The sequence below is a fragment of the Rhinolophus sinicus genome, linkage group LG06 (genome assembly GCF_036562045.2).
Source record: "Rhinolophus sinicus isolate RSC01 linkage group LG06, ASM3656204v1, whole genome shotgun sequence".
NCBI lineage: Eukaryota > Metazoa > Chordata > Mammalia > Chiroptera > Rhinolophidae > Rhinolophus > Rhinolophus sinicus.
In genome coordinates, this window is record NC_133756.1 from 164,076,797 (window position 1) to 164,094,029 (window position 17,233).

General features: G+C 54.5%; 1 protein-coding gene across 14 annotated transcripts in view; it reads right to left on the bottom strand.

The window, feature by feature from the left end:
• The window catches only part of SHANK2 (SH3 and multiple ankyrin repeat domains 2), a 457,209-nt gene that overhangs the window by 363,139 nt on the left and 76,837 nt on the right, over positions 1-17,233 (bottom strand). For all 14 annotated transcript variants that reach the window (XM_074336881.1, XM_074336889.1, XM_074336888.1 and 11 more), the window contains 4 exons: positions 16,152-16,223; positions 13,723-13,831; positions 1,789-1,940; positions 664-831 (listed from right to left, as the gene is read on the bottom strand). In XM_074336881.1, coding sequence (XP_074192982.1) covers positions 664-831; positions 1,789-1,940; positions 13,723-13,831; positions 16,152-16,223 — 501 coding nt within the window. The remainder of the gene's footprint in view (positions 1-663; positions 832-1,788; positions 1,941-13,722; positions 13,832-16,151; positions 16,224-17,233) is intronic.

Below are 17,233 nucleotides of genomic sequence, written 5' to 3' on the forward strand. Positions count from 1 at the left end.
CCACCTGCACCACTGGGCTCCCTGGTTGGCCGGCTCTGGCCGGGCTCAGCCAATAGGAGGGCAGGAGAAGAGAGACGCCGGGTATTTCTTGCCTGCACCCTCCTCCACCCCAGTTCTCCCAGAAGCCCGATGTCCTCTCCTCGCCCCCGGCCCACGGCTCTCCTCTGAGCCACAGGTTCACTCTGCTTCTTGCCGACACTGCAACCAGCGCAGCCCCTAAGTGCACTGTGGCCAGGTGGGATCCTGGGAATGTGTACCTTATGCACAGAAATCAGGCCTTATGCTGGGTCACCTGCGCTCAGAAAGCACCTGATCTCCTGCTTTGTGAGGGGCACCCCAGGTGGTGGGCACCTGGAGGGCTCATGGCTCCTGTGAAGGGGTGTTCACCTCACAACTCCAGTTGACTGTGGCCATACAGAAATGCCAACAGGCTTGTCTGAACTTCTAATTTCTCCAGAGACCTCAGAAATCTGCATTCCTGGGTAAGTATCCCTGTTTTTAAATGCTGGTGACTAATTCAAATGTTTTTAGGAACTCTGCACAGGGCAAGTGAAATGGCGGGCAGGGGCGGGACCTGGCCTGCAGGCTGCCCGGCACGGCCTGAGGGACGGAGGACGAGGCGGGTGCTGGCGGGTGGGAGGGCGGCAGGAGCACAGCTGGTACCTGGTGGATCTCGTGCCAGCCGTTTTCGTCCTTGCAGCACACGCTGGCGTGCTCGTGGAGCAGCAGTTCACAGCAGTAAGGGTCACCCCCGACGATGGCGGTGTGATACAGGGGCGTGAGGCCGTAGCTGTCTTTATAATCCGGGGAGGCTCCAAGCTCCAAAAGGGTCTAGAGAAACACCAAATGTGTGGTCACTGGTCTCACAGCCCCTTCCGCAGGGAGAGACACACCCGAGAAAGAAGTGTGAGGGTCGCTCCCCGAGCCAAGGCGGACCCAGCCCTCGGGTCCCGGTGTTTGTCCTGCACCTCCCAGAATGAAGGAGGTCCCAAGTTTGGACAGTGACTTTTCTGAAACAGCACATGGTACCAGGCACCCAGGATGGGCTTATACTTCGGGAGACAAGGTGACACGCTGTAGACATGGACCTGTGACACTCACACAGCTGCTTGTGCCCCCTCGTCCTCTGTGTACCAGCAGAGAGCAACAACGTGAAGACACCATTTGTAGGAAAGAGACAAGGTGTGTGATTTAACCTAAAAATATGGTCCAGAATCATCTCGCTGTGTATCCTGAGGGTGGGGGAACCAGCCAGTGTTATCAGGAACATGTGATTTCTGAGGACACCACCCCAACAAGGTGCAGCTGATATGAAGTCGAAAAATCTATGACTTTGGAGAGAAGCACCATCTTGGGGGGTCAGCCTGCAGCAGTGGGTCCCCCCTCTCCTCCCGGGGCTCTGAGAGAGGGTGGGCTTGGTGCATCGCCCTTCGATCCAGAGGACCCCCAGGCATAGTGCCAGGGCAGGTAAAGCAGGCCCACAGGACTATGTTACACAGGACAGTGCCAGCAGGAAGAGGAGAGTGAAATCCACACCCTGGCATCGGACCCGAGGGCTGTGACGGCAGCAAGGCTGGTCCCACGACCATGGGCTGGGTTTGTAGCCTCCTCCCCTGGAGAGGGGATTTCAGTACTGGCTGAAATGGAAGCACCCCCCAGCTCCTTGTGGAATGATTTGGGGTCACCTGGGGGTGGCTATTGTGAGATGGGGAATGGGGAGGGGGAGGGAGACACAGGGGAGCAGATGGGGAAGGGGCTTCGCCCATGTGCAACGGGCTCAGAACGTACCTTCAGGGCCACCTGGTTCCTGGTTCGGGCAGCTTTGTGCAGGGCCGTCATCCCGTCTCTGGCGCGGAAGTCCAGGTGGGCCCCGCCATTTCTGAGCGCTTTGATCACCTCCACGGGGTCGTCCAGCTGAGCGGCCAAGGTCAGCGGGGTCTCTGAGGAGCCCAAACACACGCAGCTTAGGACCAGCACTCGGGGAAAGCAGCCAAGTCACACGGCTCACTGGGCCGCGTCCAAATGTGAAAAGTGACCCCCGGGGGGTTCACGGCCCCCGCCCACCTGCTAAACCCAACAGTCCACGCAGTTAGCATGCCCCAGGCAACCCCAATGACGATGGCAGTGACGCTTGGGGACACGTGCAAATCAAAACAGGGGCAGAGGCTGCATTTCAACATTGTCACTCTGTGGGCTGGTGACACAAGCTGCCCTGCTGCCCTCAGGGCACAGAACCCTGCATTGCCACCTGGTCTCCCCTCACAGGAGGAGCAAATCAGTCAGGGCAGAAATGTCACACTGCAGTTTCACGAAGTTCACGGGCATCTTGGAAGATGCCAGGGATTGGGCTGCAGGGCTGCAAACATGAGTGACACACGGCATCGTGCCCCATGGAGGTCACCCCCTGGGTGGGCAGAGACCTAAACAGCCATGGTGATGGGTCAGGATAAAGGACCAACACAGAAGGTGGGGCAGGAGCCCAGTGGACAATGCGATGAAGCTGCCTTGGTGGGGACAAAGGTTATGAGGACGCCCCACAGCCTGTGCGATGACCCCACAGCGGGGCGTAGGGGCTGTCACTGCAGATGTCAGTATGGACTAGCCCACATCCTTCCTGTCACTCCGTCTTGTTCACGTGCCCACCATCGTCACTGTTGAGCAAGGAGCATTATTGTGATGTGGTTAACTGGAGAGGCTTTCCCGTTACAGAAAAGTGCAAAGGGTCACAGGGCACCACGCAGGTTCCCAAGACCCAGAAATGCCGACAGCTACCAAGGACTCGTTCGGTCTTTGAGCAAATTTTGAGAACAGAACTGAGGCACCTGCAAGGCGCTGAGCCCCTCTGACCACCGTCTGTCACATCCCCCCGAAAGGCAGCCTTACCATGAATTTAGATCGACTGCTGCCACCTAGTTTTAATTCCTGTATTTATTTATCCATAAATGGGCCCTGTTCTGTGTGCCTTGTAATTCTGCTGTGGGAATCACTCGGCACCTCGACTTTTTGTGGTGAGCCGTGGGGGCCTAACGCGCTCCTAGTAACTGCTGTGTGGTGTGTAGACGTGTCCCAGTGCCCATGTGGGATACACAGTTTGTGCTTTGCCTCCGATGGAAATGGGACACCTCCCGCGTCCTCAGCTACAAAGAATGCTCACGGATGCCGCTGTACACAGAGACCTCTGAGAGGAACCCTCCCGTGCAGGGATTTTAGAGAAAAATAGGAGTTCTAGAGACAAGTGACGCACTATGGTGATGGTGGGGACATTTCCTGCACAGGAAACATCAAGGCGGGGAAGGCATGGCCCGGCGTGGGGTGTTCAGGTATCACGGCTGGCCTGGAACGTGGCAGGAGCTCCATGTGTGGGCAGACACGTGGAAGTGGGGCAGGCGTGCAGAGACAAGCAAACATGGGGAAAGACCCCTGCCCACCAGAGAGGCGAGGGAGCTGTCAGGCCCTCACCACCTCACCCCCAGCGGCTACCCAGCCTCACGTGTCCAAAGGCATGGAGGGTTCTCGGTCCCTTGGAGCGGGAGGCCCGCGGGAGGGTGATGGGTGTGAGGCGAGATCTGCGGAGGACGTAAGAGGGCAGGGTCGGGAGCCTCCAGCACCTGCGCTTTCAAAGTCTAATCTCCCGGCTGCATAAGGAAGCCGGCCTCGTGGAATTCGGTAACCAGGAACGTTTACGACAAAGTCAATAATGTTCAAAATGATTAGGGTTTTTCTTTATTTGCCTGTCCACACATGGCCAGTGCAAACATTAGGTGGCGTGGAGGAGATCCTTTTTAAGTTTATACCACATTATTTTCATGGCTGATGATGTCGGTATCATTTTATAATGAGAATATGGTCTCAGGAAGAGGTGGCGGTGAATGGTAAAAAATCATGACCTCAGACGCCAAATTACACTGTGGGACAGTGCCGGGCATGCAGGCAGCACCGAGTCAATGCCTGACGGAGAAAACTGCCCCACCCGGTTAATGGTTGTGTGTCTTACGTATGGGATGGGGACCGCCAGCCCTTGGGTGACATCAGGACCATCTAATGACACGTGGCAGCTTTCCTGAGGGTGCCAGAATCCCTCCTCAAATGACACTGCAGACTCGGCCTTTCAGACCTGGCCAGCACCCACCCCGAGAGGTCAGGAGAGCCCCCTAGATCAGCCCACACATTCAGAACAGCAACGTCCAGTGAGGCCCCACGTGGGGCTCTGGGAAGTTGCTTGTCAATCAACTGAAAGCCTGTGACCCTCATGGGGTCACTCTGCCCGTACAGTAGATTAACATGGGATCACCCCTCTAACGAGCTCGGGAACTGTGCAGCTCCCTGGCGCAGTAATTCTTTGAAAATATTCCTTGATGTTTGCATTTTGAGATGTCTTCAGTTTTAAAATATATACTGGAAGCTCCACAAGCCTAACCTCAAAGCCTCCGGTCTCTCCCGAGCGGACTGACCGGTGCGAGGAGAAACTGCTCGCACCCTCGGAGGTGACCTTGAAGACCTCACACCCTCTAACCTAGAAACTGCTGACAGCATGCCCGCTCCAGGGAGTGACCTGGCCGTGCTTGGAAAGGCACAGCGGGAAGGTTCTCAGCGTGGGGGGCGGGGGGGTTACAGACACAGCAGGAGGGCAGGCGGCACAAGTGCGAAAGCACAGAACGGCCGCCATGACCAGTGGGCTGGGTGCTCTCGGGCAGGAGGGCACGTGTGAGTGAGTGTGCATGCTCCTGGGAGCAAACTGGGGGTGAGCGACTCCCCCTAGAGAGGCAGTGACTGAGGGCAGCACAGCCCAGCTCTGCTCCTGAAGGGCCGGCTGGGTGACCTCGGGCAGGTTTCCTAAACCCTCTGGGCTTCAGACCGCTCCCCGGCCAGGTGGGGGTAAAAACAGGACCCACACCTCGTGGGGCTGTGTGAGGATCAAAGGAACGCGTCCAGTGCTGGGACAGTGCCCGGCTCAGGGCGCAAACGGCAGCTGGAGTCCTCAGCGTGTCTCCAGGGATTGCAACTAGAGGTGCGCTGTATTTGACTCATTATGGATTCTCTCTGTATTGTTAAAAGCCTGTGTGATGATTTCATTACTTCACCATACTAAGTAATTTCTGAAATGAACCATGAAGTCAATACGTAGGGTGGTTCCCATCCCCCACCTGGACAGGCATAGTCCCACGTGACGTTCTTTCTCAACAAGAGATCGTCTCAATTCACTGAGAATGTGCAGCGCGCGACACAAGTACATACTCACACGCCTACCCGGTGCTCTGCCCGCTGCTGGGGACGGCACTGTCCCAACGGGAGACTGAGGCAAGGTCTCCTTGGGCTATTAGTTAGACAGAGAGATAATAAATAGACAGGCAGATAGATGGATGATAGATGGTAGATAGTTAGGTGACAGATGATAATAGATAATGGATGGATGGACGATAGATGATAGATTGATAGATAGACAGACAGATAGATAGAGACGTCGATAGCTGGATGAGGGGGTGAGTAGGTGGGCAGATGATGGGTGGGTGGGTGGACAGATCTAGGGAGAGGAGGAAAACGGGAGCAAGGAAAGGACGGGTAAGTGAGAGGGTAGCCAGGACGACAGGTAACCAGACGCATACATACGCATACACAGCTCAAAATGTACTGAACAAAAGAACAGAAGGTTAATTTTTGAGCTCAAGGTTCACAGGGGGCGGTGGGGCACAGACTGTGCACTCAATTTATCTTAGTCAAGAATGTTTTCCAATATAAAACTCATTATTGACTTATTCCTAATTGAGAGATCACACGCCTGAACGCCTGGTGGAAAACGGCACGTGTGGGAGCGGCCTGGCCTTGGGCCCGGAACCTGTGAATTCCAGTCTGGGCTCAGCTGCTACTGCACAGAAACCTTGAACCTGGTAGGACCTGGTTCTCCATCTGCACCGCAAACTGCAAAGACTGCCCTGCCCAGCTGGACATGACACCGGAAGCACAAACAACACTTCTTTTCAGAATGGACGCCTCCTTCTTGGATACACAAGCGACTCTGGCATTATTCCGCATTCAGTCTTTCAGTGTTAAGTATTTCATTACAAGTGAATCATGCAAGATCACAAATCTGCTAGCATGTTAACATAGGGGCCACCTACCCACTGGACCACGTAATGAAGACCCCACCCCAACCACAAAAGAGATTGAGATTCACAGCATCTTCCCCGGCCGGTCACAGTCCTCGGTGAGGAGGCCACTGTCCCGTGAAGACTTCCCAGGCTCATCCAAACGACGCCTGGACCTTTGACGCCACTGAGCAAGTGTGGAGGGTGATGGAGGGCTTCCCCAGACTGTCGGCACCGCTCAGCATTCTGGGAACTGCCTACCGCATCAGCCATCACCCAGGGGCAGCGGGGAGGTCGGATGACCAGTGGGAGGTCTATTTCCCACTATCTGCCACAAATGGAACAGTCACGACCATCCTACTCAGTCTCCCCAATGTGCTTCGGTGACCAGCTGTCCTGCAGAGGAGACAGTCAAGTCCCACAAGGGTTCTGACAAACGAGCTGCGTGACCAGAAACTGACCTGCAGGAACAGGCACAAATCTCTTTACTGTCAGGAAATCTTTGACAATAAGATGGAGGCAAGCTGAAGAGATTTCCGTAAAAAGATCTGGGGCCTTGCATTCCAAATAAAAATCTGTGACCAAAAGGTGGTCTGGCTGGTTTTATGAAGAGCTATCAGACCTGGGTTCGTGGGAACCACAAAGGCAGCACCTCCACTGGTACCAGGTAGAGCCGTGCCCCCAGGTCCTAGCTTCCCGGATGGGATTATGCCATTCGCGTGGGCCTGCAAGGCAACCAGCATGCAGGCATTGCTTCCAGGTCAAATCACTTTACACGGGAATGGTTCCTGCTCCCAAGACAGGTGTCTTGGAGGCTGCTGGTTCCACAGAGAAGGACCATGAGGGGACTGGACTATGGGGCCCCACGGTCAACCAAGTTGGGGGCATGGGTGACAGGTTGTGGTTTTGGTCTTTCCAAAGCAATATCAAGGAGGACAGGTTCTGAGAAGTGATCTGTGGCCCCTGCTTCTCGCAACGGAAGTCTTAGGCAATGAAACACACGTGTGTGATGCATGCACACGCACACACACACGTACACACACACACCTGTACTAGTGTGGTTTGAAGCGAACAAATGGCATCTACCAGATCGGGAACTTGGAAAGAACATTTCAGGCAAGCAAAAACTCAAGTCTCAGAATCACAACAAGATCCCACTACACACGTATTAGAATGGCCCAAATCCAGACACTGATGACACCAACTGCTGGTGAGATTGTGGAGCCAAAGAAACTCTCACTCACTGCTGATGGGAATGCAGAACGGCCCAGCCAATTTGGAACACAGTTTTGGCCGTTTCCCACTAAACTAAACAATGTTTTACCATATGATCCAACCATCGTACTCCTTGGTATGCACCCAACTGATTTGAAAGCTTACGTGCCCACCACAACCTGCACGCAAATGTTTGTATTATAGCAGCTCGATTCATAATAACCCCAAACTGGAAGCAGCCAGATGCCCGCCCTTCAGCTGACAAATGGGCAAACACAATGGGGACATCTGCACGGTGGGTGATCATTTAACGATACAAAGAAAAGCAATACCAAGTCATGACAAGATATGGCCACATCTTAAATGCATGTTCTAAGTGCAAGAAGCACGTGTGGAAAATTATGTGGTTCCAATTACAGGACATGTTGGAAAAGGCAAAACTGTGGACACAGTAAACAATGAGTGTTTGCGGAGGCTGGGGTAGGGGTGCAGGGTGAACAGGGGAAAAGCACACAGGGTTTTTCAAAACAGTGAAAGTATTCTGTGTGATGCTGTAATGTCATACAAATACATACACATGAATCAAATGTATATACGTACAAATACAAGAATGAAACACTTGTCAAAACCATAAACTTTACAGCACAAAGAGTGAACCCAATACACGCAAACTTTTAAAAATGAATTGTAAAAATTCATTTAGGAGCCTGGGGGAATCCCAGGATGGACTGCAGAATGTGACAAGTGTCTGCCTGTATTACAAACGTTAAGACACAACCTCCCTGGAGGGGTGGGGGCGGAGAGTGCTGGCTTACGTGACTTTGGAAATCAGTGGAGCCTACAGGACGACAGGCAACAGGACCGCACCTCAGCATTGCTCTCTAGCTAATGAAGCTGCTTCCCCTTGTGAGGTGCAGGTCAAGAATTCGGAGACCACCACACGTGTATACTGGAGTGCAACAATTAACTAAACTAATGGCAGATAGTGGCAGGCAGGTTTGTCACAATTGGTGTAGGACGTTACAAAAAAGCAAGGGAAGGAAACCAGAAATATCCATGTAGCAATGGATTAGGATTGGGGCCATCAGTGTGAACTCACAGTTAACTTAATACAGATTCAGATGGTTACATAAGGAAATACTGATATACATCTCCTTGCTGTCAGCTCAGGGGGCCTGGAAGCAACTACACCCCAGTAGCAACGAGCACACCTGCACCCACATCTTGGTTTCTATGACCATTCTTCCTTGGCTCCTTGGCGGAATGGCTGATTCTAGGACTGGAGCAGAAAATACATCAGATGAGCCTGGGGCAGGCACCTCAAGTGCCAGGAAGTAAGAAAGTCATTCCAAATACTAATACTAATAACTCACACTGATGGGGCCTGTCAAAGGGACACAGAGGCCAAATGAGAGAGCCCCCCATGGGCAAAGCTGAAACAATTCGAGCAACAAAATATACAAAGTAGCATCGGACTGTAATTCAAGTTATAAATTAAATATCCGTGCTGATAAAAATAAGCGATTGAATAAGTAAGTAGATGGGGGAGAAGAGACAAATCTCCTTTGCAGGAGAATTGCAAATGATTTATGCGGCTATTCCACCCTTGCGGAGGTGGGGCCTAAGTGTGGGCTGTTAAGTGACATCCTTCCAAACAGGACAACACAGTAAAATGAAAAAACAAACAAACAAACAAAAACAAGAGTCGTTGTACAGTGGGGAAAACCTGCCAAGCACACCTCCGCCAGGTGAGCAAGGTCAGCGCCCCAGGGAGAGGCCATGTTGACAGCGTGCGCCCTGATACAACAGGACGGGAAGGCCACCTCACCGCTGCGGTCCCCCTCCTCCCACACCCACAGCCCCATCTAATCGTGAGGTAAACAGCAGACAAACCCCAATAGAGGGCATCCTACGAAACACCGGACCAGTCCTGCTCAAAACTGTCAAGGTCAAGAGAAACAAGGGAAGTCTGGGACATGTCACAGCCCAGAGGGGCCTAAGGAGACGTGACGACTCACTGTGGGGTGGGGTCCTGCACCAGAAAAAGGACACTGATTCACTACTAGTGAAACATGAAGAAAGTACAGACCTTAGTTAATTAACATGTCATGTTGGTCCATGAATTGTAACAAATGTACTACTCCTGTAAGATGGTGGTAACAGGGGACATGGGTGTGGGGTGCAGGGTACACTGTGTACCATCTTCACGGCATCCTGTAACCATAGTGAAGTGTCAGGAGGGCAGCCGCAAGGCCCGCGTGGCAGCTAATGGTGTAAGGTGACAATGCTGGGCCGCTCCACGTGGGCCATGGGGAGACGGCTCACCCCGGCCGCGTGCTGCACATCAGGGCCACTGTGAGTTCTCGGACTGGCCCTCTCCCTCCGGCCAGCTTTGGCGATGCCCCCAGTGCTGAGGCTCGCCCCTGCCTCCACGTCACCCCCACCCTGGGTTCCTCTACCTCGTTTCCAAATTTGATCGATGTTTGCACCTTGCCCGACCCCATGCACCTTCCTGAGTCCCTCGTGAGCCTCTCTGAAACATGGAGGGGTGTGAATGTGAACAATTCTGACGTAACTGGGTATTTCAGAAACATGGGAGCGTTCCCTTTGTCACAGACGTCTGTGCTGGGAACTGCAGCAACCGCAGTCACCCCGTCCTGGGCAGCGGCACCGGGGTCACTGACTCACCGTCCCCAAGCTGCTCCATTTGCACAGGGTGCTCTGTGCCCCTCACCCTGTGCACACCGGTGTGGACCAGGTCCCAGAACGGTGTCCCCTCGGACCCCCCCGGCTCCCCGGTGCTATTGCTTCTGGAGACAGCCAACAAGGACCATCGATCCGTGTGTTCTCACAGCACAGCAGGGAGGAGGTGCTGTCAGTACACGGCGATCCAGTGTCCACAAAACCTTCTAATTGGGCCGCGTGGGAGCTGGGAAGGGTCCCCGGACGCCTGGCTGCGGCGATGGGTGGCAGAACCAGCCTCATCTCGGCACAGATGACAAACGGCGTCAGCCTGACAAGCTGGTGAGCCGTCAGCCCTGGAGACTAATGCAGTAATGGGGGCCCAGCCATGAAGTCAGCCACATGGGTGCTCAGCAAAATCGGCTCCATCAGTGAAAACTCTACTGTTTTGACTCCTGAAGACGACGTTTCGAGTTTTACTGAGACCCCTGCCTGGGGTCTTTCATGTTTGGGCACAAGGTGAGCAATAAAAGCGCTAAACTGATTTTTGCTCAAATGGTTAGTTTTACTTCCTTGCCAAAACACCATTTGTTTTGCCCCAGAGGTTCAAAGCCTAGCAGGAGACAGTCCTTCTTTTTTAATACTAATTTCATCGTCACTTAATAAAGGCTCCATTAGGACAGGTACCAGACGGTGTAATAACACAGGCTGCTGCTTTAACTGACACATCGTTCCCCTGGGACTTAATTATCTCCTGCATGTCCCTCAATCCGAGGCTGCTTCCCCGACACGGGCCCCGCGTGCGGCCCAGACGCACCTGGGAACCACACGGCCAAGTTCAGGGATGTGGCCGGGGCTGAGTGTCGTGTATCCTGCTGCTTTCAGACTCAAGTGTGGAGCCACTAAAACCCAAAAGCACACTAATGTCTCCAGAGCCACTGAGGCCGACACAGCAGCCTCTGGAATAAAAGGGGCAGTGAGCCAGCTCTTCCCTCCCAGCCGGGACTGCCTGCAGATGTGCTTCTATTGCAAAACCATGAGCTGGACTTGCCCACAGGCCATGGGCCCTGCCCAGCCCCTCTGCACCAGCCAGTGCCCCGGCCAAGCCCAGCCAGGCACGGCATGTGAGACACTGAATGCATCTTGCTCACGTGATACTCACATCCCTACCCTGTAGGTACTGCCAGCCGGGAAAACGCAGCAGCTGGGAGTTCAGAGAGGTCCGTTCCACCGCGGTTCCCACAGCAAACCTCGGAGAAGCCAGTTACAGGGGACCCCCCCACGACTCTCCAAGGCTGGGTCCCCTCCCTGGGCTGCAACCCCGCCGGGCTCGCATGGGCCTCTGCTCCAGAACTTTCTTTGATAATTCCCACCTACCCCCTTGGCTTGCTATAAATACTTTTGTTTGCCTTGAAAAAATCCATTGTTTGATCATTGTTAGTTATGTCCACACAATAACCTGCACACAAATGTTTATAAGCAGCTTTTTTTCATAATTGCCAACACTTGGAAGCAACCACGATGTCCTCCAGTAGGTGATGGACGAGGTCGTGGGAGCCGCGGCCAAAGGCAGGCCCAGGTCAGGGGAGCACAGGCACCTGGTTGGGCGGAGGCTCCAGGCCCGGGTCCTGCTCAGGAACCCCAGGCCCCACCTGTGGTCAGAGCTGCCCCTGCCCCACACCCGCTTCCATCTGCTTCCAGAACAAAGCCTGCAGCTGCCCCCACACCCACCCAGACCCCAGCAGAGGCCTGGGCCCACTGCCGACGCTTGCTACCCCCTCCGCCCCAGCCTCAGGGCCTCACCCCACCACACCCTGACCTTACAGGGCACCGCACTGCTCCTTCCTACCAGGGAGTCTGCACCAACAAGAGCCACCTGGGCCTCGTGAGAACACCAGACCAGGACCAACCTGTGCATGTCACTCCCCACACACAGACCCCAGCTTCCATTTCACAAAGTGTCAGCCTGGGCTGGCGCCCTACTCGTCTTCAGTCAGGACTTTGAGCCTGTCCCCCTCCGCGTGCACGCGGCTCCCCACACCCCCTCCCCGTGGGCTCCCCACATCCCCCTCCCTCTGTGCCCCCCACATGCCCCGCTAGCACTGCCGGGTATCCTGGCACCTCAGGCATCCCAGCCGCAGTCAGAGCTCCTGTTCTCGTATTACGCGCAGTTACATTTAGGAGACTCGGGAGTCACGCGATCACAACACAGAAACCTGTGCACCACTGGAGACGTGTGCGGCTGGAGGAGCAACAGGTGGGGGGTCCCGCCCCAGCTTTAGGGGCCAGAGGAACCCCCACGAATGATGAGAACGCTCCCTTCTTGAGCTGATGCACACATTTGCTGTCGGTTCAGTAACTGTGAGGTGGGACACCTACTGTGTGACAATGACACAGGGAGGGCTCGCCCATCCCAAGGAGACGGGACAGAGCCCCACTCACCGAGTCCAAGAGAAATGCTCTCAGGCCCACAGTAACCCCTGCCCGCGTGAACGCTCCGAGTTGCCATGGAGACTCGCACCTCAGCCTCCCCTCCACCACAGCCCACCTGGGCCAAATTCAACGAGTCCACTGACTGATATGGGCTCCCATCCAGGGCGACTGTGCTCCACCCCCGGAGACACGGGGCAAGTTCTAGAAACATTTTTGGCTGTCACGACTGGTGGGGGGGGATGCTACTGGCATTTGTGGGTGAGGGCTAGGGATACTCTACAGTGCAGGGGACAGCTCCCACCGTGAACTGTCCAATCCCACAACAAACTATTAATCAGACATAAAAAAGGAAATTCTGCCATTTGTGACCAATGGCTGGACCTTGAGAGCATTATGCTCATAAGTGAAGGAAATCAGCCATAGAAAGAGAAAAACTGTATGACCTCACTTATACTGTGTGAGAGCTAAAAATACAGAGCACACAGATACAGAGAACTGACTGGTGGTCGCCAGAGGTGGGGGGGGGGCAGGTGAAGGTGGTCAAGGTGCTAACTCCCAATTTTAAGATGGTAAGTCCTGGGGATGTGACGTACACGTGCTGACTACGGGCAGCCATACCACATGGTGTATTTGAAAGTGGCGAAGAGAGTGGATCTTAAAAGTCCTCATCACAAGAAGAAATAAATTGTAACTATGTGAGCTGAAGGATTTTAGCTAGACTGACTGTGGTCAGCCTTTCACAATATACACACACATTGAGTCGTTATGTTCTACATCTGAAACACACACAACGCTGTAAGTCAACTAAATCTCAATTTAAAACTGAGAGAAAGAGGAAAGCTAATACATAGAAGTTATTGCTTATTTGGAATTGTTAAAAACTAAATCAATAAATAAAAGAACTGTCCGGCCCCAAATGTCAGGGGTGGTGAGACTGGGAACCCCAGGCCATTTAAGCCCACACAGGATTTGAGGAATCTGGTTTCCAGCAGGGGGAGCAAGACGTTTGAGTCTCTCCCAAGGCTGGGATGCAACAAGCTCCATGCGGGTTGTCGTTTATGGTTCATTCATTCGCTCAGTCAGCAGATGTGTCCTGAGCACCCACTACGTGCCGGGCCCACGATGACAGCAGGAGATACCGAGGGAGCAAACACAGGCTCATCCAGAGCTCACAGAGGAGTGAAAAAGGCCCTGTAAAAGCCCCGGAAAGCATGGAGGGGGCACATGCACGTGACAGAAACAGAATCAGCCACCCTAGTGGGGCCTACCCCTGGGCAAACCTCAGGGCGGTCCTCTCAGCTAGCCCTACCTCCAGTCTCCAGGTCATGGAAATTCGGGTCCAGCCCTCGTTCCAGCATCTTCACGATTTTCTCCACCGAGCGATGCTGAATGTAATCCATGCATTTTTTCAGATTGGTCTAAAGAGAAAAAACAACAAAGAATGTCTTGACAAGAAATGTCTTTACAGGCCACGGAAAGGTCCCTTATGGGGCACTCTCTGGCCTCCTTTACGGAGGGGGAGCTGTCCCCTGATGGGGGCCCACTGCCGACCCCTGGGCTCTTCACACAGTGACTTTCTGCCTCTGGAACCCCAGGCCAAGCAGGGAGCCCAGCACGTGACCACTGCAGTCAACCCATCCTGGACGAATGTGTCACAAATCCCCATTGCTGCCTGTCCTTGCCACAAGCCATGGGACATTCCCTCCCTTTCGAAAGGCAAGCCACCTTGACCACTGTGGACAGCTATAGTTTCCAGGGTCCGCCCCAGACTTGACTCCATCACTGGAGAGTGAGGCGAGGGACCCACGTTTGTGTTTTCTCGTCTCTCACGTGGCAGCAAATCAGGTAGCCGCTCACTCAGGTTACCCCACCTTTTGGTTCACCCCGTGGCCATGTGGACAAAAACAGGGACACCTGGTCACCAAGCGATTCAAGGTGAAGGGAGACATTCACGTCAGTGGGCCAACTTTGTCAGAGGGGGATGTGTCCCCAGCTTTGCCCAGAATCAAATCACCTGCAAGGAAGACAGTGATGTCCTGTCCATCAAGCAGACAGACAGGCTATTTGATCAAACGCGCCTCCGTGTGGCCTCATTCTCCAGCCTTACCCACACGTCTCCAAAACGCTCCGGAGGGGACAGCAATGGCCTCCAACCACTGAAGCTCTGGACCCTTCGGCCCATTCGCACAGGCTGGATTTCCACCTGAACGTTTTCCATACGTTCTGGGACCAGAAATTAACAGATGCCACAAACACAAGATGCACTTGGTTTCATTTAATGCCTTCATTGCTATTTACTAACAGACTTTTTTTTTTTTTAATCCACAAACCTATTTTTACCTACACATCAGAGGATAATCAAAAAATCCGTAAGCACCCAGACTGTGGGGTCTGAACACCACACGCAGGGGATTCAGGGCTGGGCAGGGCAAGTCCAAGCAGAGACTGAGCATCTTGTGCTTCCAGAAAGCCGTCAGCGCTCAAGGCCGGGAGGGACACGCGAGGACAGAGAAGCAGGCAGAAGGGCCACTACCAGCCTCACCAGGACAATGTGAGCACAGAAACCAATAGTGACCATGCACGTTATGACAAAACTCCACGCGTCCATCCTGACACAAACGGGGGGACGAAACAAAAACCAGCGGACCCTGTTGGTTGCGTCACCCTCTGTGAGCTGGTGGTGCAGGTGAGCTTACCTGGATTGCATCAGGGCCGGCTGAGGGAAGCCGCCCAGGTCGCTTCCTGACTCTGGCTTTCCCTGTGCTCTGCAGGGAGCGCTACAGGCTCCCCAGGTGGGACGGGGCGGGGCTGGGAGGACCCTCAGGTATCACACACAGGCACTAAGCGAGGTGCCCGCCACACGCTCTGGCACCCCTGGACACACACAGCATCCCTGACAAAGGGCAGCTGTGCTCACGGCACACCCGCCCGGTGGCTTGGGCACCCTGGGAACAGGCACACATGGTGCGTCCAGCCAGGAACTGAGTGCTTCAAATGCAGCCCGTGGCTCATTCCTTACACTGTCACCTACTGCCCACGTGCATGTCTCACCTGGGTGTAAACAGCACCTTAATCTCAGGAGTGACAACAGCCAGAAACCTACTGCGCGCTGTCTTCTGTTTCGGCAGCAACGGCTCAGCAAGGCCACCCCTCCTCCCAGAAACACCCAGGGGACAAGCATCAAACAGGGTTCCACTCTCTAAAGCGATGCTATTTCACTTAGGTTGTCATCTAATGTATTTTCACTCTTCAGGAGGAGACAGCTGTGGTATCTGAGGGGGGTGGGGGTCTGGCCGACGTCCTTCTGGGTGTCATGGGGAGGATGTATTTCACTTCCGTGCTTCAGTCGGACCCATGTGGGCGACGCCGGGGGAGAACCCACTATGCTCACGTGTGCCCCTTTCCCCCACCACGGCGTGTCCAAATGCCACCCATCAAAGCCCCTGCCTTCCAGGAACCCTTCCGGAGCCCCCACTGGGATCTGCTCCCCTGCCCGAGTGCCCACCAGCTTCACTAAGCAAGTCCACTGCCTCCCAGGCGGCAGGGCGGCCGCGGGCAGCGTGAGGCGGCCCAGCCCACCTGTACTTGCAGCCCCGTCTCTCACACCAGATACGCGGCAGGTGCCCTGTCAGCACCTCCCAGGAGGAAGAACCTTCTGCTCAGTGAGCTCCCCTGATCTCGGACGACGATACCGCAGCCAGAGCGCCAGCAGTGCAGGTGACAACCACGTCCGCGTACCTTGCTGTGTAGTTTGGCCAGCTGCTTCTCGTCCAGATTGGATTGTTTGTACACCCGCTTCTTGTATCGGAACTGGCACAGACACAGGGAAAAAAGAATACCAGGTGAGTATTTCCCGGGGCTGCCCAGAGGAAAACCAGCCTTCTCCTTGGGCGGCTCACCGGACACAGGGGCTCCACCCTAAACCCTTCTGGCATTCAATACGTGGCTTGTGTCTATCTGAACGCAGAGCCCAGGACACCCCAAGAATGACTTCTGCTGAGATTTCGCAGCCACTGGGCTACAAAGCCATGAGAGGGAACGAGGGCGCCCCACAGGGACATAGGAGCAGGCCACCTGCCCCGGGCCCCTCCCTCAGCGTTACTAGTGATCGCAGCTCCGTGGTGGGACCTGCCTGCCTTCAACTGGCTTCGCCAAGAAATGAGGGTGCCCCTTCGCAGGCCGGTGTTTCCTCGGTGCCATCAGCCTTTATTAAAGCCGCACAAGGAGCCGCTGCTGAGGCCACCTCCTCCCGTGCCTGCAGCCTCAGAGGAGCCACCATTCTTTCCCTCAACCAGCAACGCCACCTGTGAACTGGGAATTCCATCCTAGGAAGGGAGGAGCCCCGTCTGCCCAAGAACAAAGCCTGGTTCTCAGTCAGCGGCCTCATTCCCCAGGCACCCTGACCCCTTTTGTCACCCAAAGAGCTGGGGACGCTCCATGTTACAGAAGGGTGCTGGCAGTCTGGGAGTCACTGAGAATCTGAGTTGAGACCTGTGTTCCAGCCCCTGCACCGTCCTGTCCATGGGGTACCTTTGCCTGGACACTTTCCCCATCTCAGGACTCAGTTTCCTTATCTGTCACACAGAAGTAAGGATACAAAACTCCTGGGGTGACCCGAGGACTGAATGTGAGCTTCCAGGCATGGACCTGGCGCTGGACAAATGCTGTTGTCTCCCTCCCTCCTCCTCTTCCCTGCATCCCATCACACTCCAAAGAGCCTGAACAAGCACAGGGTAGGCGACAATGTCCCCACATGAATCGTGAAGTGAAGGCAGTCCCTGAGCTAAGCCTGGCACTGAAAGTCTAATCCCACATAAAGT